Genomic DNA, 27,451 nt, shown 5'->3' with positions numbered 1-27,451 from the left:
GTGAGTGAAGCATCGATAATAGTGATAGTTAAAGTGACAATGATAGTTAAGCCATCTGGCAGCCTCGTGTAGCCACCGACGTACGTACACAATGATGTTGGTTATGATCAGAAGGGACTCAGTAAGCAGGTTGTTAGTGGTGAGTCATTGGGGAGCTTGAAAAAGACAAATTTATGGATGGGGACGATAAGAGGAAAAGGGTAGGTATATTTCATGCTGGTACGTGTAGGCATGATGGCTTCTTGCAGCTGCCTTTATTTTATCTTTTTTTTATGTTCTTACGTTTGTAATAGCCACAAGCAACACTACCACGGCATTGATGACCAGGAACCTTGTATTTTTTTTTTTTTTTATTCTGCTATTTTATTTATTTTATTTTATTTATTTATTTATTTTATTATTATTTTTTTATTTATTTATTTTTTTTTCGTGTGGAATTGAAACTGAGGAGAGGATTGGAGGAGCAGCTGTGAGGTAGATCAGCATTACTAGTGTGTGGTGGTGGTGGTGGTGGTGGTGATGGTGTCATCCCAGACAAGTGGTCATTATGTGTACCTTTCATTTATTGTCTCATTTATACGTTGTCTCATTCATTATTTGAGACTTGCAATTTGTCAGTCTTGCATTCACCATGAGAGAGAGAGAGAGAGAGAGAGAGAGAGAGAGAGAGAGAGAGAGAGAGAGAGAGAGAGATTCGAAGCTTCAGTTGTAATCTAACGAGGAAAACACTGCCGTAATACATTTATCTGTCCTCTGATGTAACACTTCCACACCTCAACACCTTGGCCCGCCTCCTCAAGGGTACCCAGGCTCTCAAGTCGCTCGCAGTCACGGAAATATGGCAACATTATCTTATCAGCAAGAGTCGAGGCACTTCACAGTGCTCGCTGAATCCTTCCCTTGAAGCAGCGCCAGATTCCACCAGCCTCGTTTCTAAAGTTAAATAGAAACACACGTACATATAGAAATCATTATAATCCTTTTCTTGGTGTAGTTTACGGGATAATTTGTGGGTTTTATATCATGTTAAATGTTAGGGAAGTGAAGAAATACGGTTGAGAAATATGGCTTAAGTCCGAGTCACTGGCAACTCAACGCTACGTCACTGAAAATTCCTCTGCCCTCTTCTTTCCTCAGTCAGGCGGCAGTGGAGATGGAGGGTAGGGGTAGCACTGCGCACCCTGCCTCCCCGCTACCTTCCCTCAGCTTGGTGTACATGACGACCCCTTGATCCAGATTCTGAAGCACATCTGTTGCGCCGCACCTGCACTACATTCAAAAGTCTACTGGTAAAGTTACATGGCTATTTGTGTGTTTGAATGGTTCTAGCGACAGATTAACGAGATTTCTACATTATTAGCAGGAGAAACATGCAATGGAACCTGCTAATCATCTCTACGGCCTTTGAAAATAGTCCTGGTGAGGGCAAAGCGTTTCAGAATACGGGCCACTGTGTGTCTCAAGGTGCGTGTTGCCTGAATCTTATCTTAATATACACGTGGGGGGTTTAGCATTCATTCCCTTCAGTGGCGTGGCTGTGGGGAGTATGTTAATCCCCCTCATGTGTAGTCCTATCAGGTGTCTCCCATTGGACATAACGTGGTATAAGCCTGAGCTGTGAAAACGCCAAAGAGTAGGTACATTCTGTATTTCACTAGAGTTAAGCTCCAGGTAAAGGCAAAGGTTTCCCATGAGACTCTCTCTCTCTCTCTCTCTCTCTCTCTCTCTCTCTCTCTCTCTCTCTCTCTCTCTCTCTCTCTCTCTCTCTCTCTCTTGGAAATCCTCATTGTTCACTTTTCCGTTAATAAGCTAATTGAAACACTGGAAAAAAGTAGTTCGACAAATAGTAGTCTACTACTACTACTACCACCCCTACTACTACTACTATGATTACTACTTTACTACTAAACTACAACTACTAATAAACTACTACTACTACTACTAAACTACTACTACTACCACTTTGACTACGACTACTGCTACTACGACGATTACTACTACGACTACGGCTACTACGACTACTACGCTTACGACGACTGCGACTACGACGACTGCTACTACTACTACTCGACTACTATTATTGCAGCTATTACCACCACCACCTCCACCACTACCGCCGCCACCACCACCACCACCACTACTACTACTACTACTACTCTCCTGTTGATAATGTAGGGATTTTGTTAATCTGTCACTAAAACCATAAAAACATTCTTAAAAACCTGTTTAGTCTCAAATAGTACCTTCTCAAGGTAGTGGGAGGTGCTGCGCAGCATATGGGCCTTAGTATCATAAGTAATTTTTCTCTTGGTGTCGAATTCTTGTAGAGAATCGTACAAATAATCTTGAACATTCAAAATATTCACTACAAACGTCACGAAATGTCCAGAAAGTGCCAGAACGTTTTGAAAGTAATGTTAGATGCACTATGCCTGATCAGATGCCGTCCGTCTCAAGAAATTGTATGAAAACTACCTCACACAGGGGCTGTGAGCCTGTGTGTGGCGTCTGCTGGTCACCCAGCCAACCGTTCCTCAACGGAAAGAGCTCAGAGCTCATAGTGACCGATCTTTGGGTAGGAATGAGACCACTCACACACCACACACCGGGACACCGAGCTCACAACACCTCGGATTACAGTCCATACCTACTTGCTGCTGGGTGAACAGGGGCTACACATTAAGAGGCTCGCCCATTTGCCTCGTCGCGTCCGTGTGTGTGTGTGAACCTGCCATTAGTTTTGCTCCACCTCCGCTTTGCAAAGACGGGTGACAGTTTTTTTTTTTTTTTTTTTTTTCTTATTTTGAAGGCCAGTCACGCCGTTGTTTGACGTGATGGTAGAGCGACGGCTGCAGCGCGATAAGAGGTATGAGCTGTAGAAATGTTCTGTGGTGCGAGGATACTGTGGAGAGGCAGGGGGTGAGGGGGGAAGTGCTTTCAGGATGGCTGTGTATGCTTTGTTGAATGTTTTCATTGACTTGCAGTTGTTTAATTTTTTTTTTAAGTTACAAAGTTTAGCCAGTGCAATGTTGACGTGCAAGGTTCTTCTAGCAATTTTTTTTTTCTTAATTATTTTTTTTACAATGAAGTTGAATTGCCAAGATATTTGCTTCGTCCTCTTTTACTTGTGACCTTTAAAGCAGTCATGTTGGTTAATGTATTCCTAAATGTTTGAAGTTGTTCGCTATTCTTAATCCCGCCATCTCGAATCTTCCACATTATAAATTAGGATCTTATTTTTGTTCCTATCTATTTATAAATCACATTCTCCTGTCTTATTTATAACTTATTACTTCTCTTAGCGTATTACTTCTCTCAGCGTGCATTAGTGACTGTGGCAGGTGCAGGCCGTTGTGTGCAGTGTAGGGTGTGTGATGACTTGTTGAAGTGTAGGGTGTGATGACAGTGTTGAAGTGTAGGGTGCTTGGTTGTACAGTGTTGAAGTGTAGGGTGCGTTGTGGTACAGTGTTGAAGTGTAGGGTGCTTGGTGGTACAGTGTTGAAGTGTAGGGTTCGTTGTGGTACAGTGTTGAAGTGTAGGGTACTTGGTGATACAGTGATTCTGAGGTGTAGGGTGCGTTGTGGTGCGTTAGTGCTGCTGACCTGAGACTTAGCCCAGCTGGTCACTGTTCCTCTTAGGCCCCAGCCCTCAGTTGGCTCCAGCGTCAGAGCGCATTGCGTGTGTGTAGGGCAGCAGTGCTCATTTCTTGCTCAGTGTACTTTGCCAGCACACCAGTCCTGTAGACAACGCAGTGCAGGTCAGCCATACAAAAGCACGAAATCAAGAAGCAGACGCCTATCGAAAATTAAGCGGTGGGCTTTGATCACGGCACACAGTTTGTGAATCAGTGGTGTGGGGTTACCCTTTCTTCTGGTGAACCCGATCAGAGCGTTGAGTCAGCCTCCAGTCAGTGATGTAAGTACCTCCAAATTTATGTCCCTGGCAGGTCAGCTTGATGTTGACGGTCTGAGCACAGGCTTTGTTGTCACTCATCCACACAGGTGAGCTGTTTGTGGCATGTTGGTGTGTATTGTTTCTTGTATTGCTAATTGTGTTTTCTTAAGTGCCAGCTTTGTCTCTTGCATTCTTGTCAAGCGTAGTGACTATTCCCTGGGTAACATTTTGTGGTTCCCTTGGTCTGAATACTGATGACATTCTTTATGGCAGTAGAGAGGCTGGCATCATCAAAGGAATAACGTGTCACCCTCGAGAGTGTAGTAGAAATACTGATAAGTTTATTTTCAGGCAGGGATCTTTACCACAACGCTTTAGATGTGGGTCAAATTATTTCAGTAGGTTCAAAGATAATTTTTTGGACCCTTTATTCCTCTGGTAACTAAAGTATATTGACTCATCAACAATAGTAAATGATTTCGATAACAATGTCAGAGGGTTCTTCAGTTTGCAAGGCTTTCTGTTTTGCCGAGTCATTTGTAAAATATTTACCTTAGATGTTTTTTCTTTTACTTCCTAGAGATTTCAGAGTAGAATGAACAATCTCAACAAAAATGTAGTTCATCTGTATAAAGACAGTTTTTCATTTATTTATTTATTTTTTATTTCTTATACTTTTAGGGGGAGGGAACCTCCTCATTCTTCATTTCTGCCAGCTTCACACTCCTCCTCTTCCTTTGGCCTGGTAAAATCTTTCCTTGCACTTTACCAACTATTAAAATTCTCACCCAAATAGTCTTTCACTCTTGACTGTATTCTTTCCCTTTTATGTTCCTCCATACTCTGGCTGGTACAAGCTGTAACCTTTAATTCCGTTTCAGGGCTTGCAGACGTTGTGGGGTGAGGAAGGAAGCTGAGTGTGTGGACAAGTGGCATGTTTCTCCTCGCCTCTCACTCCTCCTCCAGCAGCACTCTCCATGAAGGTAACATTGCAGAATCTTGGTTGAGGAGACAGTGCTTACTGGTTTGTTATTCATTGCATTTACCCCCTTCACTGCTAGACAATGTTCTCTTAAAGTGGTTCTCAAACTGGGGATAATGATAATTTTTCATGGGTAATGCAGGAGAGAGAAAAATAAGAAATCTGGAAATCAAGAAGTTGTGGTTTGTGACATGACTATTGATAACTTGATATTAGTATGTAAAATTAACCTTATACATATGATTAAATAAAATTTAACCAAATACCAATAAACATTAAAAACTATTATGCAGTATTAGAAAATAGCAATTGTGTATTTGTGTGGCAAGCCACACTTGTCAAAATACTATTTTGACTGGTGTGGTTCAGTACAGTCACTCAACAAGTTTAGTGTTGGACATTTTGTGAAAGAGGTAACATGCTTAATGTGCCACATTAAATTGTCGTGAAAAGTTTGTGAACCACTGGCTTAAAACATTTTGTAATATTTTCTTATTTTGCACATAGTACCAGTCTAGGCTCTGTAACTTGAAAAAAATCTAACCTTCAGTACTGTGGTTTTCCATTTTGTCCATGCACACAACTATATTCTTTTGTTGTTAGTTTTTACAAAGATTACCAAAATGAAAAAATTAAAGAAAAAAATGAAAGTATAGCTTTAATAAATCCATAACTGTATAAAATCTTATCTGTAATTATTATTGATAATGAATTAGATTCCATTTCTCTAATTCAATGAAATTTTTTAGAAAATTGGGGAGCAGATGAGTGGGGAGCACCTGGTTATCATTGGCACAGACATTCCTCACAAACACTTCTCTGCTAAAATGATCCACAGGTGCACATGGAGGGATGGGCAGTGAACTGAGGCCTGGAGGATTACAGCAGTGGTGGACAGTTTAAGAAAAATGTGTTGTTTGTCAAAGTAGTGAGTATAATATCTGAAGGTTTATAAACAACCACATGTTGTACTGATGAAAATTAGACAAGTAGGAGCATGGTAAGAATGGTGGAAGGGAAAATGTTGTGTTGGGTAGTGAAAGGATGGTAGGAAGGTTAGAAAGATGTACAAGACAGAGAAACTAGAATGACAGAAAGGAGAAGGATGGGACATATTTGGTGTTATGTTTAAAGGCATAGTGACTGTAGTAATAAAATGTTTATAAGTAGATTGAGAACCTGGGGAGAGTTTTGCAATGGAAGCATGTAGTGAGGCATGGATGTGTGGTCTTCATATTTCTTTATTATGCATGTATGTATGAGGGAAAACAAGAAGGGAGTGCCTATGGTTCTAATGTCAAGGCCACTTTAGGGGGGCACCGAGTAGGCAAGGCATCACAGACAGATGGGTAGAAGATGATATAGAAAAATTTCACTAAATACTAGAGGCTTAGAATAAACATCTACGCATTAGTCTCCGCTGTGGGGGCCGTGGTGGGCGCAAGTGTTTTGTTGAGGGTGGTGGATGCTGGGGTGCACTCCTCACCTAGGCTGGCCATGATCTTGGCAGGGTTGATGGTGACAGACTTGGTGGTGTTGTAAGTCTTATAGATCCCCACCAGCCGGTCTGCAAGTTCAAACATCTGGGACCGCAGTGATATGATGATGAACTGGGCATTCTTTGTTCGTTCCTGTAATAGAAAACAAGAAGCCATGACTGTTGGGGAAACAACAGTTCAGAAACAACTTATAAAACAATCAATGGACGACAGTGTGAGTAATGAAATTTTTATTTACAATGTGCAGAGGGAACCAATCAGTTGGACTAAGAATGGAAGAAAACAGCCAGGAATCAACAGCAAGAGTTGGAAATGGTTAAGGAAGTTAAATAAATTATTAATAAGAAGGCTTCCCAGCAAAGGTAAAGTATTAGTGTCTTGAGGTAAGCTTTGAGTGTGTGTGATGATGAGAAAGAGATGGAAATGAAACCATAATGCAATGTTGAGATTTTGTAGTTTTGGAATGAATATAAATGTCGTTCTTGGAGAACTGTTTAAATTTAAACAGCTTGGAATGAACATGAAGCCAAGATTAAAGGAAGGAGTGATGTGAATGATGCATTATATTGGCTGGAAGATGTGAGTAGGAAAGGATCTTGACTGTAATGGAGTTAGTGTCTGAAGAATGTGTGGAGTGGATAGGAGAAACATGGTGTAGAGAACTTGTCTTAGAAGGGTTGAGGGAAAGCATGAAAGGGAATATTGATATGATTTATAAACAAATAGTGTGAAGACTGATTTCTGAGTGTTATCTAAAGCAAGACTAGTTGAGTGCCTACCTGGGATGCATTCTCTAGTACCTCTTCAAAAGATTCACCAGCATAAAGTTATATGACTAACTGAGAAACTAAGCACTGGGTGAGGAAAGGGCCACCAAACAGAAACGACTGTAACTGAAAAACTAAGTCTTCTCTCAGACACTGGATCATACTAATGTGATTCTCTCTCTCTCTCTCTCTCTCTCTCTCTCTCTCTCCACAGACCCACAGGATGTCCCCCCCACAGTATATTTACAAACCACAGACACTTCCACAGCCTCTTGCATATAAACTGGTTCACCACAGATTCACATTGTCCCAAAGTGTCATACCTTCACATAACTGACAACTATGTACACACCCTCAGTTTCCTTGCCCTGTACACTCACTCATACTTTTGCATAACTGCCAACTATGGACACGTACTTAAGGCCTCTTGCACTATAGATTGTCACTTAAGTACCTTAACATAATTGCCAACTATAGACACATTCTTAAAGTCGAGGGCAGCATCTATCTCATCCATGACGTAAAGTGGCGTGGGCTTGTAGTAATGCAGGGCAAACACCAGGGCCAGAGAGGACAGCGTCTTCTCTCCTCCAGACAGATTAGTGATGTTCTTCCAAGACTTTTTGGGTGGCCGAACACTGAAAATAATAATGTGTTAATAATTTATTGTGTTACTTTCCAGATGAGACTGCCCATTCATTCATGGGTTGCAGCTGAGGCTTCTGCAACTTTGTCACCAATTATACAGCAGCTCTTGTAGCATTGTCAGCCTGTCAATCAGTTACTGCTGACATTGACCTGACCTCTCCTCACTGTGAGTTGTTTTTTCTTGTATCTTCACTATTTGTTCAATACTGTTTCTTGATCACAGGACAAGAATGATCATGGATTATGATGCTTTATCATAATTAAAACTCACTAAAGGATAACAGATAATACAAATTTGTCATGGATGGAGTGAAGATTTTATAACACTTTTTGTTCTATGCTGCTCTTTTGATGATATTCTCTTGATGTAAATCAAAATGGTAGTACATGGAAGCTCTGAACATGGTGGTGTTATATCTTGGATAAGGCTGAATGGAAGGGTGGTAAGCAGCCCTTTATCCCACATTGTTAGCACAAGACAATAGTAGCTGAGTGTGTGTGTGTCCTCACAGTGCCAGAGCTGCTGTTGTCTTGCAGCTACAGCTTGTGATAAAGTTGCTTACCATCCTTCCTTTATGCTTTGTCTGAAACTTTTAATTCCATCATCTAAAGAACTTCCTATAATATGTACTTCCATTTTTATTTACAGCATCATTAAAAAATACTATAAAAATTTTTGTTGTTTGTGATGTCACTTGTAATATTTGTTGTAACGCCTACACAAAATTCTGTCCAATAATCATGGAAGCCATGGAAGTACTGAACAAAACAAGGGATACACTGGGAAGGGAAGAGAAACAATGTGGAGGCCAGTGTCTTGTGTCTGTTTGTGGTACAGGCTGAGCCATGGACCAAACAGCAACAAGTAGTTTAGGTTCCAGTTGCAGGTTTGAAATGAATGGACTACAGTTGATGGGCAAGATAAGGTAGAACCACAAACCACAGGAAGACTGCCACCTGATGAGACTAACACAGCCTCCCTTGTGTGATGACATCTTACTTCTCTGGCCCACTTCATGCACCACCTTTCTCATAGGTTTGTCAGATAGTGTTGTCAGTGATGCCACAGAGAAATTAATAGGAGCTGCCCAATATTCTTCCATGAGACAGGAGTATTGTTGCCACCACTTATGTAAAGAAGCTTTGAATTGTGGAATTGTTTCCAAGAATGAACTGAAATTTATTTTCATATCCTGAGATACTTTGGAACTGTAAATTGTATGTGTACATAGATTGCAGCAGATATTTGAACTACTAGAGAACAGTGACCTATGGTAAATTACAATAATGCTTTACATGATTCAGAAGCAATATGAGATGAGAAAATGAACACTTTGTCAAATCTTTGATTTAAGCTTCTCATGTGTACTGTTCCAAGACCAGCAGCAGCAGCACCTCCCTCTCATGGAAGGGTAATTGACAACTGGGACTAATTTTATTTACTACTGATAGTGACAACGTTGATGACACACTGTCTCTAGATAGTCCTATGAAATGGTTACAAATGGTTACTGTAAAGTGGACATTACAAGCAACATGCAACCTCAAAATGCAAGGCTCACAGTACACACAAGGACAATTTTCCCTCAAAATTGGCTAGTGGAACTTTTTTTCACCTGAAAACCATTATTGCTTCTAACAGATGCAATTGTGATATTTTGATTTTATGGCAATGTACTACTCTTAAAATTACACACAATAAATAATGGGAAATTATTTGTGCTTTGGATTAATAACCTATTTGCATCCTTGTAATCTTAGCCTGGTATGGAAACCCTATGCACAAAACTAATGTGCATAGGCACAGGCTAACTAACGTAAACATGAGATCAAACTCATACATATGTCTATATGAAAATGCTGAATTCTAAAGATTTTTGAAGCATGAACAAGAGCATTAAGGAGTCACGAGGAACAGTGTACGTGTTTGCAAACAAACTGTCTAAAGCTGAGATGCGCAAATGCTTTTACATAAAGAAAAAATAAGATTAATGTTAAAGAGAAAAAGAAAAAATACTCCTGCCCTTCACTTTATGGGCATCAGCCACACAGCTTGGGCAGTTTGCTCTAGAACAAGTACTCTCCCTAACACACCCAATTCCCCCACACCAGTGTGAGACTATTGATATGTGGAATTGCCTCCAGGGATCAAATGGCTCCATAAAATAATGTTCAGTTTTCAGTGGTTGTGCAAAAGGTTCATAGATTTGCATTCCTATATGCCTTCTGGTGTGTTGCTAATGTGATAAATAATCACTGCATTACCAAAATATTTCAAGTCAATGTCAGGTCCACAAAATACAGCCAACCTCCCATGGAATCACACAATCTCATTCCTGTGGGACCTCAAAACCCAATCAATGCATTGCTAGGCACTGTTATGTTGTTAGTGGTGTACCAGGCAGCACTGGTCTCCGTCTCACCTGAAGATGAGCCCCTCACTGAATGGGTCGAGGGAGTCCACCAGCTCCAGCTCTGCATCGCCGCCCAGGGTGATCATCTGGTACATCTCCTTCAGCTTGTTGGAGATGATGGTGAAGCCAGCCATGAACTCATTGAGGCGCTGCTTCCTCAGGTCCTCATGGTACTTGCGCTGCTCATCTCTCTGCCGGGTGATCTCGTCCAGCTCTGCCGCACGCTGCAGGTACATCTCCTCCTGCAGGTGGAAGGAACATTAGTAAATCTCTTCCTGCAGGTCCAGGCAACATTAGCACCAATACACTTAATCCTCTCTTTGCAATGCTACACAAGGACAATTCACCAAATCAGGTAAAAAACTTTTATTTATTCTTATATATGAACACAGACCACCACACTACATAACAGAGAATTTTGGCTGCATTGCACAACAGACATAGACAGCTCACCTTCTTGCGGTACTCCTGAATGACGGCCAGGTTGGGTTTGGACTCCTGCAGCTTCTCTTGCAGGACAGTGACCTGGTACTCCAGCTGCTTGGGGTCCAGCTCCTTCAGCTCATCAGGCTCCAGGGTCACCAGCTCAGCATTGTCCTCCTCCTCCTTGTTGATGGGGATGTCGGCCAACTCCAAGCGGCTGATCTGTTAAAATTAATGGTTCACATTCACAAATATTTCAGCATCTTCCCTCAATTGTTTTAAAAAAGACTCAAATAGAATGTCATGGTTTTCAGGGATGTTTCTATGACTAGTGATAGTTTAACAAGGAACCTGACTAAATATCTCTGTAGTCTTTGAAATATATAGTCTATGTGGGAGAAGTGTTTTAAAATACTCTCAAACATTTCTGCATCATACCTCGACTATTTCAAAAGGTTCAAGTACAATTCCTTTTGGTTTTTGAAGACTAAAATTTAAATGACCTTAGTGATGGTTTAACAAGGATTCTACTTCTTCAATGGGAAAAAACATTAAGAGGAACCTGACTAAAATATCTTTGGTATAGAGGAAGGTACTCAAGGAAAGACGGAATTCTGTTCTTACGCCACACTGTAAACCAAGTTTCAGCGTAGGTCAGAACCAGCCTCACCAAGCACCAACAGTGTGTCACTCACTGGTGCTAATGCTTTAGTTCTGTAAAGTCATAATCAGTCATAATCAAGAACTTAAAAACATAACAACTGTACCAGTAAAAAACACATGGAGGACATACAGTAAATAAAAAATAATCAAGTAAAAAATCAAATAAAAAAAAAAAAAATAAAATCAACAATGGGGGGAATGTACAGGGGCAAACACTGCATCATAACAAACCAGCAGAAGTTGAGACCATCATAAACTGAGGACTCCCTGTACAGCAAGACACAAGATGAGATGACACCAACCTTTTTCTTTGCATGTGAAGCTTTGGACTTGTTCTCCTTGATGACTTCTTCATATTTGTCTAACTCCTGGTCAATCTCAATCTTGGCAGACTTGATTTTATTCTCCTCCTTCACACACTTGTCGCGCTCGGCCTTCAGCTCCGCCATCTGTGTCCCAAGCTCCTCATCCTCTTGCTGGGAATGAGAGCAGCAGTGAGCCACAACACAAACAGGAATGAAAGGCAATACTCAAACATACACACTGGAACTCCTCTCTTAAATACAATTACACTGTGAACAGATGAAATATAGAAAGACAGTGATCCAGTTTGCCGATGTAAGGGAATACTCTCTCTCTCTCTCTCTCTCTCTCTCTCTCTCTCTCCCTCTCTGTTATTTTCCATATTTTCTCACTTTTGTAATTTTTTTCATTTACCCTTTTCTGTTTCTCGCTGTATATGAGAGAGAGAGAGAGAGAGAGAGAGAGAGAGAGAGAGAGAGAGAGAGAGAGAGAGAGAGAGAGAGAGAGAGAGAGAGAGAGAGAGAGAGAGAGAGAGAGAGAGAGAGAGAGAGAGAGAGAGAGAGAGAGAGAGAAACAAACAAACAAACTCACAGCAACAGTCTCCAGGGCCTCAATCACTTTTGCCGCAGCCTGCTCAATCTCTAAGCGCTTGGCCTGCATGCCCCTCAGCTCTTCCTGCACCTCCACCAGCTCCTTCTCCATGGCTGCGATGTTGTCCTGTGTCTTCTTGCTGTTTCGCTTTGCAGTTTTAATGGCAACCTACAACATCAGATCAAGGTTAATAATAATAGTTGTACATACATATTTATTGACATGTTTTGACATTATTAATTTCTAACAATAGTTTTTCTCTTGGTATATTTGTTTGTTAGTTTACTGTGCATGTTGAAGTTCCAGTATGGGTTTACTTGTTATCAGTATAGCAGTTTTAGGAGACACACACACACACACACACACACACACACAGTATATAAAATAGATAAATGAATAAATAAATAAATAAATAAATCCCCTACAGTGTGGTCCAGACAAAGCACCACACACTCCTACACACATCATTCACACTAAGCCTTGTTTGCCCATGTGGAGAGGGCATAGATAAATAAATAAATAAATAAATAAATAAATAAATAAATAAATAAATAAAATAAATAAATAAATAAATAAATAAATAAATAAACAAATACTCGTAAATAAATAAATAAAATAAATAAATAAATAAAGTAAATTAAAGATTATAATGATAGGAATTTCATCACTAATTCCTATTTTGCATCTTTTCATTCTTTTTCTGCTGCAGCTCCATCCCACCTTGACCTGTCTTGTCTTTCTGGGTTTGTTTGGCCACAGTCTACCTGCACTGTTGTCCTGGCCAATGCTCATTCCACTACTGCAGTGCTACACTTGTCCTTTTTCTTTCAAACCAACCCCTGAAGCCTTTAATCCTATTTCACTTTCTAGTCTTTAATATTTCATAAAATATCTACACACAATAATTCAATAATTCATCATATAATCACAAGCTGTACAAAGGAATCTAAACTCACGAAGGGATCTTTCATGCACAAGCTTTTAGTGACTGAGAGCATTTCACTTCATGGCAGTATGAATGCACACTCACCTGCAGCTTGGTGATCTCCGCATTGACCTTCTCCAGCCTCTTGTTGACGGCATCCAGGGCCTTCTTGAGCTCCTTCATCTTGCCGCCTGTCACCTGCATGATCTGCTTGTGGATCTTTGTCACCTCCGCCTCCACCTCTTCAGCGGAAGCAGCCGCTTTCTGGTACACCTTCTTCTTCTCAGCAATGTCTTTCTCCATTGCCTTAATTTTTGCAGGATCAGATTTAACAGATTTTACTTTCTCCTCCTGCACACCCTTCTGTCGCTGGAGATTGACAAGCTGCTGCTCAGCGGCATCAATCTCCATCTTGAACTTCTGACAGTCCTGGTTCATGTTCTTCAGGTCCTTGGTCAGCTGGTGCACCGAGTCCTCCAGCTGGCCCCGCTCCTTCCGCAGCTCCAAGGTGCGCTGCGTCAGCTCCTCCACCTTGTTCTCCGCACCCTGAACCTCCTGGGGATCCACATTGACAATGGCCGCCTGCTTGCCCATGCGGCCGCGCAGCACTGTCTTGCCGCCACCGCTCATGGTGCCCACAGCTTCGATCAGCTCCCCATTGAGGGTCACCACACGGTGCCGCCCTTTCTGGTAAGAGATCCTGGAGGCCTGGTCCAGGTCTGTGGCCACCAGGGTGTCCCTCAGGGCAAAGTAGAAGGCTGTCTTGACTCGGTCGTCACTGATGCGCACCAGGTCGTACAGGCGAGGCACATTCTCTGGGGTGTTCATGGGCCGCTCACAGTTTACCCGCCACTTCTCCATCTTGTCCAGGGCAATGAAGGTGGCTGTGCCAATGTTGCTCTGCTTCAGGAAGTTGATGCACCTCTTGCCAGTCTCCACGCCGTCCACCACAATGTTGTCCAGTGCACCGCAGGCCGTGCTGATGGCCACATCGTACTTCTCGTCGATGCCGCCCAGGTCACCCAGGCGGCCAAACACTCCCTTGATGTTGCCATTCCTCTTCTGCTCCATGATGGCGTCCATCACTCTGCCCCGGGAGCGCGAGGACTGCATGGCGCTGCGGCTCTCCTCTAGCTTCAGCCGCTGCGTCCTCAGCTCGTTCTCAACAGTCTGCAGCTCAGGGATGATCCTCAGGAGCTTGTCTTGCTGCATCTTGAGTTTCTTGTTGCACTCTGGAATAGCCTTCTCCAGCTTCTCCACGTCAGCCCTGCGTGTCTGTGCCGTGTTCCCAGCCTTCTCCAGCCCGTCCAAGATCTGTTCCAGCTTCTTCTTCTCTGTCCGCTCTGTACTCTGGTAAATGTCCAGTTCTGACTGAGCAATGTCCACAACACTTTTAGTTTCATTGACAGTCTTCCTGAGGCCAATGAGCTGTGTCTCATATTTGGCCTTCTCGTCCTGCAGTTGCTGTGTCTCTGAGTTAAGAGTCGACATGGCCTTGTGATACGCCTCATCCTCTTTCTTCCTTGTGGCCTCAAGCTGGTTTCTCAGAGTCACACATTCCTCTATGCTCTTTTCATTCTTCTCTGGCACTTTTTCCAGCTCCTCTAACTTGTCTTTGTCAGTAGCCAGTTGAGCCATCAGCTTCTTCCTCTTCTGGTTTTTGTGCTTGAGATCTTCCTGCATCTTGACATCTTCACTCTCCAGAACTTTGAACTTCTCAGAATATTCTTCTTTCATGGTGCTCACTTTTTCCAGCCTTTTACCGAGAGTATGAATTTCCCCTTCCTTCTCTTTCTTCTTCTCCTCCAGCTCCTCCAGTTTTTTCTTTATGTCACTCATACCCTCACTGATCTCCTGCTTCTTCTGCTCCGCCTTCTTCATGGCCTCCGAGTACTCCCAGCACCGGTACTGCAGCAAGGCATGGGTCTTATGCGTTATCTTGTTCTCCAGTCTCAGGTGTTCTACGGCTTCATCCTTGGGTCCCTCCAGCTCATCCTTCTCCTTCTCAACAATCTTCACCCGGTTCAGCTTCTCCTGCCGAGCCTCATTCAGGTCTTCCACTCTCTTGTTCAGTAGCTCAATCGGCTCCTTGAATCTGGATGAGCCAACAATATCCTCCAGGAACTCCAGCATTCCCGTGTCATGTTCGGTCAAGGCCTTGGGTTTCATCATGGCGATCTGCTCCACCTCACCCTGCAGGATCAGGAAGCGGTTGTGGTCCAGGTCGATGCCGTACTGCCGCAAGAGTTTTGCCACGGCCTTGAACTGACAGCGCTTCCCATCAACCTGGTAATATGAGGAGTTGTCCCTGAAAGCTGTGCGGGAGACAGAGAAACCAGAGTTGGGGATAACTTCAAAATCATCATTCTCCTTGTCCATAATTTTCTGGAAGTGCACGGTGACAGTACAGCTCTGCACGTTTGGGTGCTGCTCCGAACTGTGAATCAGCACCGAAATCTTCTTGGACCGGATCTTCTGCGCCCGGTAGCCAAACACGAACAGCATGGAGTCAATGACGTTGCTCTTGCCGCTGCCGTTTGGTCCAACTATTGATGTGAAGTTCTTGTGGAATGGACCCAGCACCTGAAATGGATGGACAGTAAATCTCAAGCAATGACTAATATATTTTTTTCAAGACATTTCTTCAAGTGACTTTTTTTTTTTTCCGATTCTCTTCAGGGATTGTAACATCAAGTCGGTCTTCCTTTTTCTTAATTTGTTGCCACTAGCCAGACCACTTCTTAAAAAATAAAATAAAAAAATAAAAAATAAAATAAAATAAAATATGTTGCTTCATGAAGTCAGACCATGCTTCCTTCCCATCCCTGTGAAGGACACTCAATGCCACCTACAAACACTGAATGGCCCAACAAACTACTATCAAATGTTGCTCATGAACAAGGAAACACATGTTACAAATTAATTTAGTCAACTGAATTTCTTAAGCACCTTGATGAATCTTGGGAAAAACAAAACTGTCCACAATGAACACAAAATTAACTTCCACAAATGCAAATATACAAATCAATCATCAATTTCCACAACCACAAATATGCAAACTTATTGAACTTTGCTTTCTCAAATACAAGTGCAGAGACAACCACTGCTGTAAGGAGATGGACAGGTGTCAGAATAAGATAAAGATCTTGACTCCAAGACATTAGAAAATAAAGGAAAGTGCAAGAAGCCATCAGGCCTACACAAGGTAGTCCCTGTAACAGACATACTTACCTACATCCACTTATCATCCCTGTCCATAGACTTGTCTAATCTTTTCTAGCTCCCTAATAATTTGGCGCTAACAATCAGATAACTGAGTCTATTCCATTCATGTACCATACTTGCCAGAGTTTTCCTACTCCTTTTTCCATCAAACACTGTTCCCTTTACATCACAATTTACTTCCTTTCTTTTCTGACATCATAGACAATGTTTGAATGTGACCTGCTTTCCAGTGTAACTCTTCAAAAATTCATGGTATTCCTTACAACTATTGCTCTCTCTTTTGACAGAAACCTATTACACCTGCTCCAGCAAGCTTGGGGACATGTGGGAATGCAGGGTTTTTGGGTGAGGAACACAAAACCTAACCTAACCCAGGGTTATCCAGGGGATGTGCCTACATGAACTCCCACTAGGAACACTAACCTAACCTAGCCTAACCAGGAGGTTGCACCTGCATGCACCTCACCTACAGACACTAACCTAACCTTTTCAATGTCACTATTCATATTTAGCAGGGCTGAAAGAAATTATATGATGCAATGTCTAGGTACAGTACATTATACGGTCTATTAAAAGAGTATCAAGATGCAGATCAGTGTACACAGGGAACATGAGGCACCTTGACTTTTATTCAATTATTGTGGGTTTCATGAAGCAGAGCACTCTCCACAACTCTACCTGTGGTAAGTCTGTTAGGTATACTGTGTTGTGCTGAGGTATCATACAAATTGCCTTAGAGCAGAGACTGTAAAAGTAACTGAATTCATTTAACGTTCCCTTCTCCATCAGGCAGTGTTCCCTTTGCATCACAATCTACTTCCCTTTTCTTCCTGTGCTTCGGGAGACAATGATCTAAACTGACCTGCCTTCCAGCATAACTCTTGAAGAATTCATTCTCGATGTGAGTGATGATGAGTCGCGGCTCCGTGCTGTCAAAGGTGCACGCTGGCGGCGGTGGCGGAGGCAGGTAGATGTCCCCGATGCGGATCCCTCCCTCCTCTTCCTCCTCCTCCTCCATCTCAACATCTTGTGGCTCGTTGTTCTCTGGCTCGGCATTCTGGTTACTGTCTTTGTCTTTATCTTTCTCCTTCTTCTCCTTCTCTTTCTTCTTGTCCTTGCTCCTTTTGTCAACCATCCTTCACTGCATCAACTGGAAAAAAATTATAGTTATTTACACATCAATCTTTAGCTGTAACTTTCATTCTTTCTCCTTTTTTTCTCTCTTGTTCTTACTCTTTTTATCAGTCATCCTTTACTGCAGCAACCTGAAAAAAAATTAATGAGTTATTTACATGTTTTAAGCCACATATTTCATACTTTCTCCTGCTTCTCCTTCTCTTTCTTCTTGACCTTGCTCCTTTTACTAGATATTCCATTACTGCAATAACCTGAAAAATTTGTTATTTACACATCAGCTTCTAATCACAACTTTCACTTCTTTTTATTACCTTCCCTCCTGACACTAACACCAGACTCATGCATCACTTCACCATGTATTGTCATTGAATACTGGCTGCAGAGTGTCACAAACTGATGAAATGTTCAATGTCTGCAACGAGGTGGTTTGGGGTCGAGGGGCTTTAAATAGTGAGCAACTAGATTATAACATTTATTGCCGATAGATGTGCAGAGTAGTGGTCACGTACACATTTTTAAAAAGAAATTTGAGACATTTGCCTTTAATGACTGTTGTGATTTAGAGGAAAAGTCTATTATGCATCGTAAACCCACAACTTTACCACCACATGTGTTATTCGCCACAAAGATGGTCTTTGGAAATGTAAAATGTTGTACTTAAATAAAAATAAATAAATAAATAAATAAATAAATAAATAAATAAATAAATAAATAAAAATTAAAAAATAAATAAATAAATAAATAAATAAATAAATAAAGATAAAAAATGTAGGGTCTGCAGTCATGTATTGGCAGAACCAGGGTGGACTCAAAACTAATAAAATAATCTGAATAAATAGATAAATAAATAAATAAATAAAAAGAGTCTGGTTTCGTGTCCCATCAGTCTTGAGTCCTTTAAAGCTGTTCTGACATCCCACCTTAGGAATTTACTAAATGCACATTACAATTAATATTACTTAATTTTCTAACACGTTTATCTTTACTGTTGCTTATGATGCACTTCCCGGGGCTTCTTGTGTGGCTCATTTGATTATGGGTGTACTTGTGTTTGTAAGGTCTGGCGCATCAGCAGTGTGCCTTTCTAATCCCCTTACTCCTGTTTGGTGCCCAGGACGCCCACCAGGTATGAAGACCAGGTAAGGGGGGCGAGTCAGACAGCCAGCCATCTCTTAATTAACAAACTATTGAATAAAATTAAATAAATAAATAAATATATAAACAATAATCTTTCCTGGGGCCTCCCTTCACAACACAATAACACTGAGTACTAAACAAATAACAAGAAACTGAACGGCCACCAACATATCCAAAACTTACACAAAAATCCCTGTCATGTCACCTCTCCAGTAGCCTCACGCACAATACACTAGGACTACACTCAGGGGCCCAAATACTAAACTAAAAACAACGGAAACTGACAAAAATCCAAGTTCCGGGATTTGAATGACCAGCAAGATTCAGCACTCGACACAAACGTCCCCATTATTTCACTTCCACACTAACCTTCTCTACAGAATACTAACACCACACTCGGGCATCTCCTCAGTACACAAAAACACTGAATAGTACTTTAACCACTGGGAAAATTGGCGGAATAACCCACAGCAGATTCAAAACTTACCGCAAATGTCTGTTTCTTCACATCTACGGGCTTCCTTCATTGCAAGACACTAACACTGTACTCAGGCATCCCCTCAGTACATAGAAACACTAAATACTAAACGCACAACCTTGAAAATTGGCGGATATTGACAGAATACAAGTACCGTAATTTGAAAGACCATAAGCAGATTCAAAACTTGACATAAAAATCCCTATTATTTCATATCTACAACGTCCTTATCTTCAGCGCCACGTCAGGAGCATCAGGAGACACTATTGCAATACCTGGGTGAAGATGAATATGTATTACCTCGAATGAAAGGAAGAAAGTCACAAAATATCACAGCCGCAGTTTACCAGCGCGGGAAAACTTGTAAACAAACCGAGTGAAGGCTAGATACCAGTTAGAGATTTTTATCAACACATTTTTTTCGCCTCTGTTTCTGCTTACTGGCTTAATATATGGTTGTTAAATAAAAATTGAGTTACAAATTATTAGTTTTTATTATATTAATCCTTTACTGGATATTCTGGTTTTGTCTAAGGAAATGTGGTTAATTATGACATGGTACCTGTATAATCAAACAGTAGGCGATGCTCAGATGTTTCCCAAAGGCGCAAAGTTTTGAATCGATCCTGCATTTACAATTATTTATCTGTTATAAGCCTAGATAAGTAAATTCATGATATAGAAATAAAATGTTAATTTGAATATTCATCATTTTCAATATGTTATCGCTATATAAGAAAAGAAAGAGGCAGGAGATACTAATAACAATACGATCGGTCAGCAGATTAAGAGGCTAATGTACTTTGAAGAGTAAATACTTGTTACACTAATAAATGCTTGGGTTAAGATGTATTTCCGTTATAACACCCATTACAGAGCCTCCACAAATGTTATTACCATTTATTCAGATCCTACGGACACTCTTAAGAACAGAACTGGAATCTACTACTATAATGCATGTTTATCTAATAACGTTTCTCATTGGCACTCTCGTCTGTCAATACATAAAGACACAAGAATATAAGGGAAGCTGCGATAAGCCATCAGGCCTACACGTCGCAGTCCCTGTATGATACATACCTTCCCATCTCCACCAATTAACCGCATTTGTTAATGTATGTTCTGCCTATATACTGGCAATCTTGTTTTAAAATACCCTATTGACTTATTATCATTAACAACCTATTCAGTTGAAAGTATTGTATCTGACAACCAACTCCTTCCTTTTTTTTTTTTCTAAAGTAACTTTGTCAAGCTTAAGCCGTTATTTGTTATCCTATCCTGATTATTGATCATATCTATCAACCTGTGCGTCTGTATGCCTGTCTGTGTCTATTTCTATTCATATTTTACATGGCAATGAAGGAGAAATAAAGTATTTTATCTATCTGGCTATATATCTATCCATCTACTTAACATCTACTTACTTAACTACATATTTAGTTATCTTAATACAAACAGTTCAGTCCACCAACCAGCACACCAGACAAGAAAAGGACGCATCAACTTAGACTCACAGAGAAGGAAAAAAACAAAATGAATAGTGTTTATGCATTTATTATCCATGCGTGTACCACTATTCATCCGTGGAGGGCATCATGTACTGTACTTAGCCTAAATAATCAAAAGTATACAAGTAACTATATACCGTAACCATGATGTGATTACTTCATAACACACACACACACACACACACACACACACACGTCTGTATTCTGAAACGCTTTGCTCTCTTACCACTAATATTTTCGAAGGCCATAGAGATGATTAGCCGTGTTCTGCTTTGCTGTTTCTCCTCTTAGTGATGTAGAAATCTTATTAATTTATCACTAGAACCATAAAAACACCCTTAAAACTCGTGTAACTTCAACTAGAGCCTTTTCAAAGTAGTGGTGTGAGGCCGAAGTGCTTCAGAATACGGTCACACACACACACACACACAGCATAACACATACCTCTCTCAAGTCTCCGTGGGTAATATAGGCTTGTTTACATCACAGTACTGCAATGATGTTTGTTCGTCTGGTACTCTAGGGGAGGGGGGAGGGGGTGTGGAAGATACGTTGTTGTTGGAGTGGGGTTTGAGGGGGAGAGGGAGCGTGAAGTCATCTGCCCAGAAATAAGTGTTTAAAAAGTATACAACGAGAATACTCCAGGAACAAAGGATGGAGACGATAGACGTAAATAGATCGGTGTGTTCTTACGCTGCCTTTATTATTATTATTACTATTATCATTATTATTATTATTATTATTATTATTATTATTATTATTATTATTATTATTATTTATGTAAGTTACTAGTCCTTACTCCCGTGCAAAGTATGGTCATATTCTATGTCATCCCAGTCCAATTTCAATTATTTGAACTCTCCTTACGTGCTTTGTACAGATCAATGATGCGAGCCACACTGACGCTGCTGCTGAGTGCCTTCCCTGCCTCGCCACAACACTCCCTCCCACGACGCAGTGAAGTGGATGGGCGTACGTGTGTGTGTGTGTGTGTGTGTGTGTAAGCCTGTTAGTAGCAATAAGGGCACTTCATGCTCCATATTCTGAAACATTCCTGCCCGCTCCCCGACTTCCCGACTTGTTTCAAAATGCTCTAGATGAAGTTACACGGTTTTTTTTTTTTTTTTTTTTTTTTTTACAGTTCTAGTGACAGATTAACAAAATTTCTACATTATTAAGAGGAGAAACATTCTTGACAACCCGGCTAATCATCTCTGTGGCCTTTGTAGGCAGTCGTGGTGAGAGAGCAGAGCGTTTCTGAGTCTGGGTCCATTCGTAGTTTGGGAACCACTGATTTATTGTCCTCCTCCTCCTCCTCCTCCTCCTCCTCCTCCTCCTCCTCCTCTTTCTCCTCCTCCTTCTTCGTTCTTATTCGCAGTGTATAATCTTTTCTTCTCTTTCCTCCTCTCTTCTTTCTATTCACAATGCATCGTCTTCCTCCTTCCCTCTCCTGCTATATAATCCTCCTCTTCCTCCTCCTCTTCCTCTTCCTCCTTCGTTCTTATTCGCAATGTTTAGTCTTCTTGTTCTTGTTTTTGTTCTTGTTCTTCCTCATCCTCCTACTCCTCCTTCCTTCTTCTCAATTCACCGTGCATCGTCTTCCTCTCGTCTTCCTCCCGCCCCTCCTCCCTTCCTCCTCATTCACACAGGACAGTCTGCTGTAGTTTGAAAGCAAAATCACTTTACTGCATTCATTCACTTTCTGTTTCAACTTAATCTTCTCTCATTCATTCTTACGCCCTCTGATCTGCTGACTGTCTTGACTAATAGATTACTAATAAATCAGAGAACAAAAGATTGGTGGAAAAGATGATAGAAAGAGTAAAAGTTATTTGTTTTTTCTTCTCTTATTCTTCTTTATGCATGAAGGAAGTAATGGAGGCATGCATATACTGGAAAAACAGAGTAAGGGCTTAAGATCAATGAAAAAAAGATGTTTGTAAAAGGAAGTTATTATTATTATTATTATTATTTTTCTCTCTTTTGTGCGCGAAGGAAGCTTACCAAGAAGGGTACATGTATGGAGAGAAGGGAACAGTCCGTTAATTTGCCACCTCTTCAAAAAAGGAAAAGAAAAAAGCAGGTTAAAAGAGGGAAATGTTTTTTAAATAGAGGCAGTTTTATGATAAGCTTTGGAGGTGTCCCGCTACTTCTGTTGTGAGGCAGATCAGGTCTCAGGAAGGAACACACAAGAGAGAGAGAATGAAAGAAATAAAAATAATACGAAGAAGAGAGAGAGAGAGAGAGAGAGAGAGAGAGAGAGAGAGAGAGAGAGAGAGAGAGAGAGAGAGAGAGAGAGAGAGAGAGAGAGTTTACCAGTGAAAGGATGAAGGGGTGAAGGTACTGGTTGTCTCCTGCTAGTGAGATGGAATGCTTTGTGTGGTGTAGTTACTCTGCCATGCTAAGACTGCTGAAGATGATTATATGATCCAACTCAGCATTCTCTAACCATACAAACACCCTTATATCGTTCTTAACTGAAAAACAACCCAATTATTATTATATCTACTTTACTAATGCAAGAGTTAACTAGTAGCTTCACTCTCTCACCCATTTCAGTGGTAAACAGGATTCACACTCAGCGTCCCTTGCCATACAAACACAATATTATTCATTCGTAACTGAGCAGTACCGTTATTATTATTTTATCCCTTTTTTAATACAAGAGTTCGCCAGGATCTTCACTCCTTCATCTCTCTCACTGGTAAACTCTAGAACTCTCTACCTGTTTTTGTTTTTCTTTTTCATTTTTTTCTCCTTCTTCTTCTTCTTCTTCTTCTTCTTCTTCTTTTCTTTTCTTTTCTCTTTTCTTTCCTACGAATCGAAACTAAATTAATCTCTATTTCGAAAGCGTTTTCACTTTTCTTTTCACTGACAAACTATGAACCTTTTGTTCTTTTGTTATTTTTCACTGGTTGACTCTGGAACACTTTGCATGTTTTCATTTTCTTTTCACTGTGAACTCTGGAACTTTCTGCCCTTTTTTTATTTTCAATGGGAAACTCCAGAACTCTGCTTCTTTCTTTTTTTTTTCTTCTTCTTCTTTATTATTCGTGTTCTTCTTTCCTCTCTTCTTTCTTATGATGTGATTTCGGAAACTATTTTCGACTATTTTTCAAAAGACACTTCCCGTCCCACTTTTTTTTTTTCACAGATTAACTCTGGAATTCTCTATCTGTTTTCACCATTTTCTCCCACCATTCCTGCACTCCTCGCCACACAGCTCCTGTGATCTAAGGCCCGTATTCAGAAAAGCTTTGCTCTTTCACCCCCGACTATTTTCAAAGGCCACGGATATGATCAGCTGGGTTCTCAAGACTATTTCTCCTTTTTAATAACAGAGAAATCTTGTCAATCTAGAACCATAAAAAAAAAAAATCCTTAAAACACACGTAGTTTCAAGTAGTGCCTTTTGAAAGTAGTGGAGGAGAGGGCAGAGGCATTTCAAAATATGGTCCTAGCCTAGAGCTTGCTGAGCGGGCCGTGGTGGCGGTGGATGAGGCGCGAGGCGATGCTGGCCACCTCTTGACTGCAGCCCCAGAACATGGACACCCCGCAGCCGCCGTGGCCGTAGTTGTGGATCACCTGCAAGCATGCCACCGGTGTTGTTACTGCCTTGTTCTGTGGTGTTCTTGATACATGGTGTGAAAAGTGGTATCTTCCAAGATCCAATTAATTAAGTAAGAAGTTAACTAACTACCCGACTAAATGACTAGTTAAATAATTGACTAACGAACTAACTAACACACTAACTAATTAACTCACCAATTAACTAAGTATCCAAGTAACTAACAAACAAACTAACTAGCTAAATAACCAATTAACTAACCAAATGATTGCCTAAGTAATTAACCAAGTATCTAAATACTACCTAAGTAACTAATTTACTAACTACCAAAACAACTAACCATCCAACTAACAAAATAACTGACTACCCAACCTAACCTGACTACCTACCCAACTAACCAACTAGAAAAATTACTAACCTGACTTAACCTAACTTAACCTAATCTAACCTAACCTAACCTAACCTAACCTAACCTAACCTAACCTAATCTAACCTAACCTAACTTAACCTAACCTAACCTAACTTAACCTAACCTAACCTAACCTAACCTAACCAACTAACCAACTAGAAAAATTACTAACCTGACTTAACCTAACTTAACCTAATCTAACCTAACCTAACCTAACCTAACCTAACCTAACCAATCAACCAACGCAACCCAAGCTAAGCAAGCAGACACACTGAACAACACTCGCAGTTCACAAGCAGGTCCTTCGCTCACATAAAGAAAGGTCGCCTCGCCTGAACAGATGAAATATACACGACCAGTCAATACGCTCGGTTCAAGGTTAACTTACTGGCACGGTGCGGTTGAACAGCTTGAGTTCGTCAGCCTCCAACCTCACGCCCTTACTCCTGCAGGGCCGCAGACCAACCCACTCCCGCACCACCTGGGCAGACTGGGGAGGAAACACAGGCTTGCAGAGATCACGGGCAATGTTTGTATAAGTTTTTGTGTTTTATTTTGATTGTTTTATTTTTTATGTGAGAGAAGCAATATCCAAGGAAAAAAAAAAAAAAAAAAGGCCATTGAAGCGCCAGTCTCCAAACAGGTAAAAAAAGATCACCTAAAATTGAATGCTAAGTGTCTTGAAACCTCCCTCCTGAAAGAGTTCAAGTCATAGGAAAGAGAAAATACAGAAGTAAGCAAGGATTTCAGAGGTTATCGGAAAAGGGATGAATGATTTAGAATGATGGTTAGCTCTTGCATTAGAGAGGTGGACTGAAAGAAAGAAGAAAGTCTTGTGCAGCGAGGCCGTGTGAGGAGGGGAGGCATGCAGTTAGCAAGATCGAAAGAGCTGGTTTCAGTGGGGATTGTGAGAGGCTTTGAAGGTTTTCCTGATTGTTATATTGTTTTAAACCGGAGATCGTGTTCCTTAGCGTTTCACTGTTAGGGTTATTTGTTGTTGTTGTTGTTGTTGTTGTTGTTGTTGTATTAGATTTTCCTCCTCTTTTTTTTTTTTCTCTCCTTTTTATGCTCCTCTCTGCCTGGTTTATGCGTGCTCAGGTCTTGCCACTGAATAAACTACAGATCCCAGAGCCACCAACATCAATGTCATATCTCACAGCTTTTTATTTATTTATTTATTTTTTTATTTATTTTTTTTTCATTCTTATCAATAAACAGGTTCTAGTGGAAATTATTGGGGCTTTCTGGAGTTTGACGATTGTTGCAATATCTTAAACCGGTGTTCGTGTTCTTTAATGTTTCACTGTCTTAACTCGCTGCTCTTTTTTTTTTTTTTTTTTTAATTAAACGGGTTCTAGTGGAAGTCATTAAGGGGTTTTCAGGGTTTCGTGAGTGTAGCGACAGTTTATCTTATTGTTATTATTATTATTATTATTTTTTTATTTTATTTATTTTTTTCGTGGGTTTATTTATTTATTTATTTTTTTTTTGTGTGTTTTTGTCCTTTCGTCGAGAGTTTTATTGTTTTATTTATTTTCTGTGTTTTGGTGCGTCTTCCGTCTGTGTTGTTTGTTTTGTTTTGTTTTGTTTTTGCTGTGTTTTCTTCTTCTTTGCCGTGAGTTTTATTATGTACTTTTCTGTGTGTTTTGGCAGGTTTTCTGTCTGTATTTTTTTTTTTTTTTCGTGTGTTTTGTTAACTTTTGAAGAAGGATTGAACGACACCCGTAAAAAAAAAAAAAAAGTTAAGACCGGCGCCTGCATTCCGAAGTGCCTTACGATCTTGTCCCGAGTGGTTCCATCAGGCTCTAGTGGAACTGGGACGCTCAAGGAACAGCAGTAACAAAGTTGTAGAAAGGAGTAAAAAAAAAAAAAAAAAAAAAATGGGTGTCTTATTTTCATTATTTTTAATTGGCTATAATGAAGTTACTGGTCATAACCTCCACTAGAGTCTGTTTAATTATCTCTGCTCGGTCACTCCGCCTCCTTTACAGAATAATTACATTTCTCCATTTTATTTATTTATTTATTTATTTATTTATTTATGTATTTAATTATTTATTCATTAGTATTTATTATTATCATTATTTTTTTTTTCCTCGGTTTCACGTCCGGTTTCCCTAATATATCAGGGCCAAAAACGGCGCCTCCTCGGTTCGGGAACCGTTACCTCGAGTTATTTAACTACTTATCTGTTTTTAGTAATTATCTTTTTTGACCTAGAGGAGCATCTGTCTAAGGGCAACAAAAAGGCTGGGAAAAAAAGGCCCACTCAGCTCACAGTGGAGGAAATGTTGGCTTATATCAGTGGGTTCAAGACGTCATTCTTGTGCAACTATGACAATTTTCAAAACTCGGTAAAAAAAAAAAAAAATCGGTAATTACAACGTGTATAAGCCAGTGAATACTTTTTTTTTCTTTTTATGATAACATTCACCATTTTACTGATCGATATTTACTGCAACTAAAAAAATGCAAAATGAAATGTGTTCAGCGAAAAGAAAAAAAACTAAGGTAATTACGGTGAATATAAATAAACAAATACTTTTTTTTTATGATAGCATGAAACTTTTTATTAATCGATATTTACTGCAATTCTATAAATAAAAAAAATAAAAAAAGTCTAGAATGAAACGTGTGCTCTCGTGCATAAACCGCCTCAGAGTATCATGGTGCTGTCAAAATGTACACATATAGTCTTACTTGAAGGGAAGGAAGGTTGGGTGTCAAGGGAAAGGAAGGGAAGGGATGTAGGGAAGAGAAGGGAAGGGAAGGGAAGGGAAGGGATGGAAAGGCAAGAAAAGGGAAGGGAAGGTAGGAGAAGGGAAGGGAAGGGAAGGTAGGAGAAGGAAAGGAAATGGAAGGAAAGGGAAGGGGAAG

At 40.5% G+C, this 27,451-nt stretch overlaps 2 protein-coding genes and 1 long non-coding RNA gene across 6 annotated transcripts in view; 1 reads left to right on the top strand and 2 right to left on the bottom strand.

Annotated features, from left to right (window-relative positions):
- The first annotated feature begins 1,125 nt into the window (after window positions 1–1,125).
- LOC135112311 (uncharacterized) lies at window positions 1,126–9,506 on the top strand. 2 transcript variants are annotated; one of them, XR_010274268.1, is made up of 5 exons: window positions 1,126–1,289; window positions 4,776–4,877; window positions 5,715–5,804; window positions 6,623–6,737; window positions 7,825–9,506. It is a non-coding gene; the product is annotated as an uncharacterized LOC135112311 (long non-coding RNA). The 2 variants fall into 2 exon arrangements; XR_010274269.1 differs by lacking the exon at window positions 5,715–5,804 and having other exon boundaries at window positions 1,128–1,289.
- On the bottom strand, window positions 5,522–19,463 carry LOC135112310 (structural maintenance of chromosomes protein 4-like). 3 transcript variants are annotated; one of them, XM_064026640.1, is made up of 9 exons: window positions 19,387–19,463; window positions 17,197–17,484; window positions 13,215–15,692; window positions 12,185–12,352; window positions 11,593–11,766; window positions 10,658–10,849; window positions 10,214–10,446; window positions 7,597–7,780; window positions 5,522–6,507 (listed from the first exon to the last, which is right to left on the bottom strand). In XM_064026640.1, the coding sequence occupies exons 2-9, from the start codon at window positions 17,467–17,469 to the stop codon at window positions 6,280–6,282; spliced, it is 3,930 nt and encodes a 1,309-aa protein (XP_063882710.1). In that variant the 5' UTR covers window positions 17,470–17,484; window positions 19,387–19,463; the 3' UTR covers window positions 5,522–6,279. The 3 variants fall into 3 exon arrangements, with proteins under 3 accessions (XP_063882710.1, XP_063882711.1, XP_063882712.1); XM_064026641.1 differs by lacking the exon at window positions 19,387–19,463 and adding an exon at window positions 19,362–19,386; XM_064026642.1 differs by lacking the exon at window positions 19,387–19,463 and adding an exon at window positions 19,096–19,237.
- Window positions 19,464–20,627: 1,164 nt separating this feature from the next.
- LOC135112315 (D-aspartate oxidase-like) overlaps window positions 20,628–27,451 on the bottom strand; it is a 23,928-nt gene continuing 17,104 nt past the window's right edge. The window contains exons 7-8 of the mRNA XM_064026648.1: window positions 24,963–25,064; window positions 20,628–24,182 (exon numbers count right to left, since the gene is read on the bottom strand). Coding sequence (XP_063882718.1) covers window positions 24,060–24,182; window positions 24,963–25,064 — 225 coding nt within the window. The 3' untranslated portion in view covers window positions 20,628–24,059. The remainder of the gene's footprint in view (window positions 24,183–24,962; window positions 25,065–27,451) is intronic.

This window comes from Scylla paramamosain, chromosome 23 (genome assembly GCF_035594125.1).
Source record: "Scylla paramamosain isolate STU-SP2022 chromosome 23, ASM3559412v1, whole genome shotgun sequence".
Taxonomy (NCBI): Eukaryota; Metazoa; Arthropoda; class Malacostraca; order Decapoda; family Portunidae; genus Scylla; species Scylla paramamosain.
Note: the sequence above shows the minus strand (reverse complement) of the source record. Positions and strands in the feature narration are given on the sequence as shown.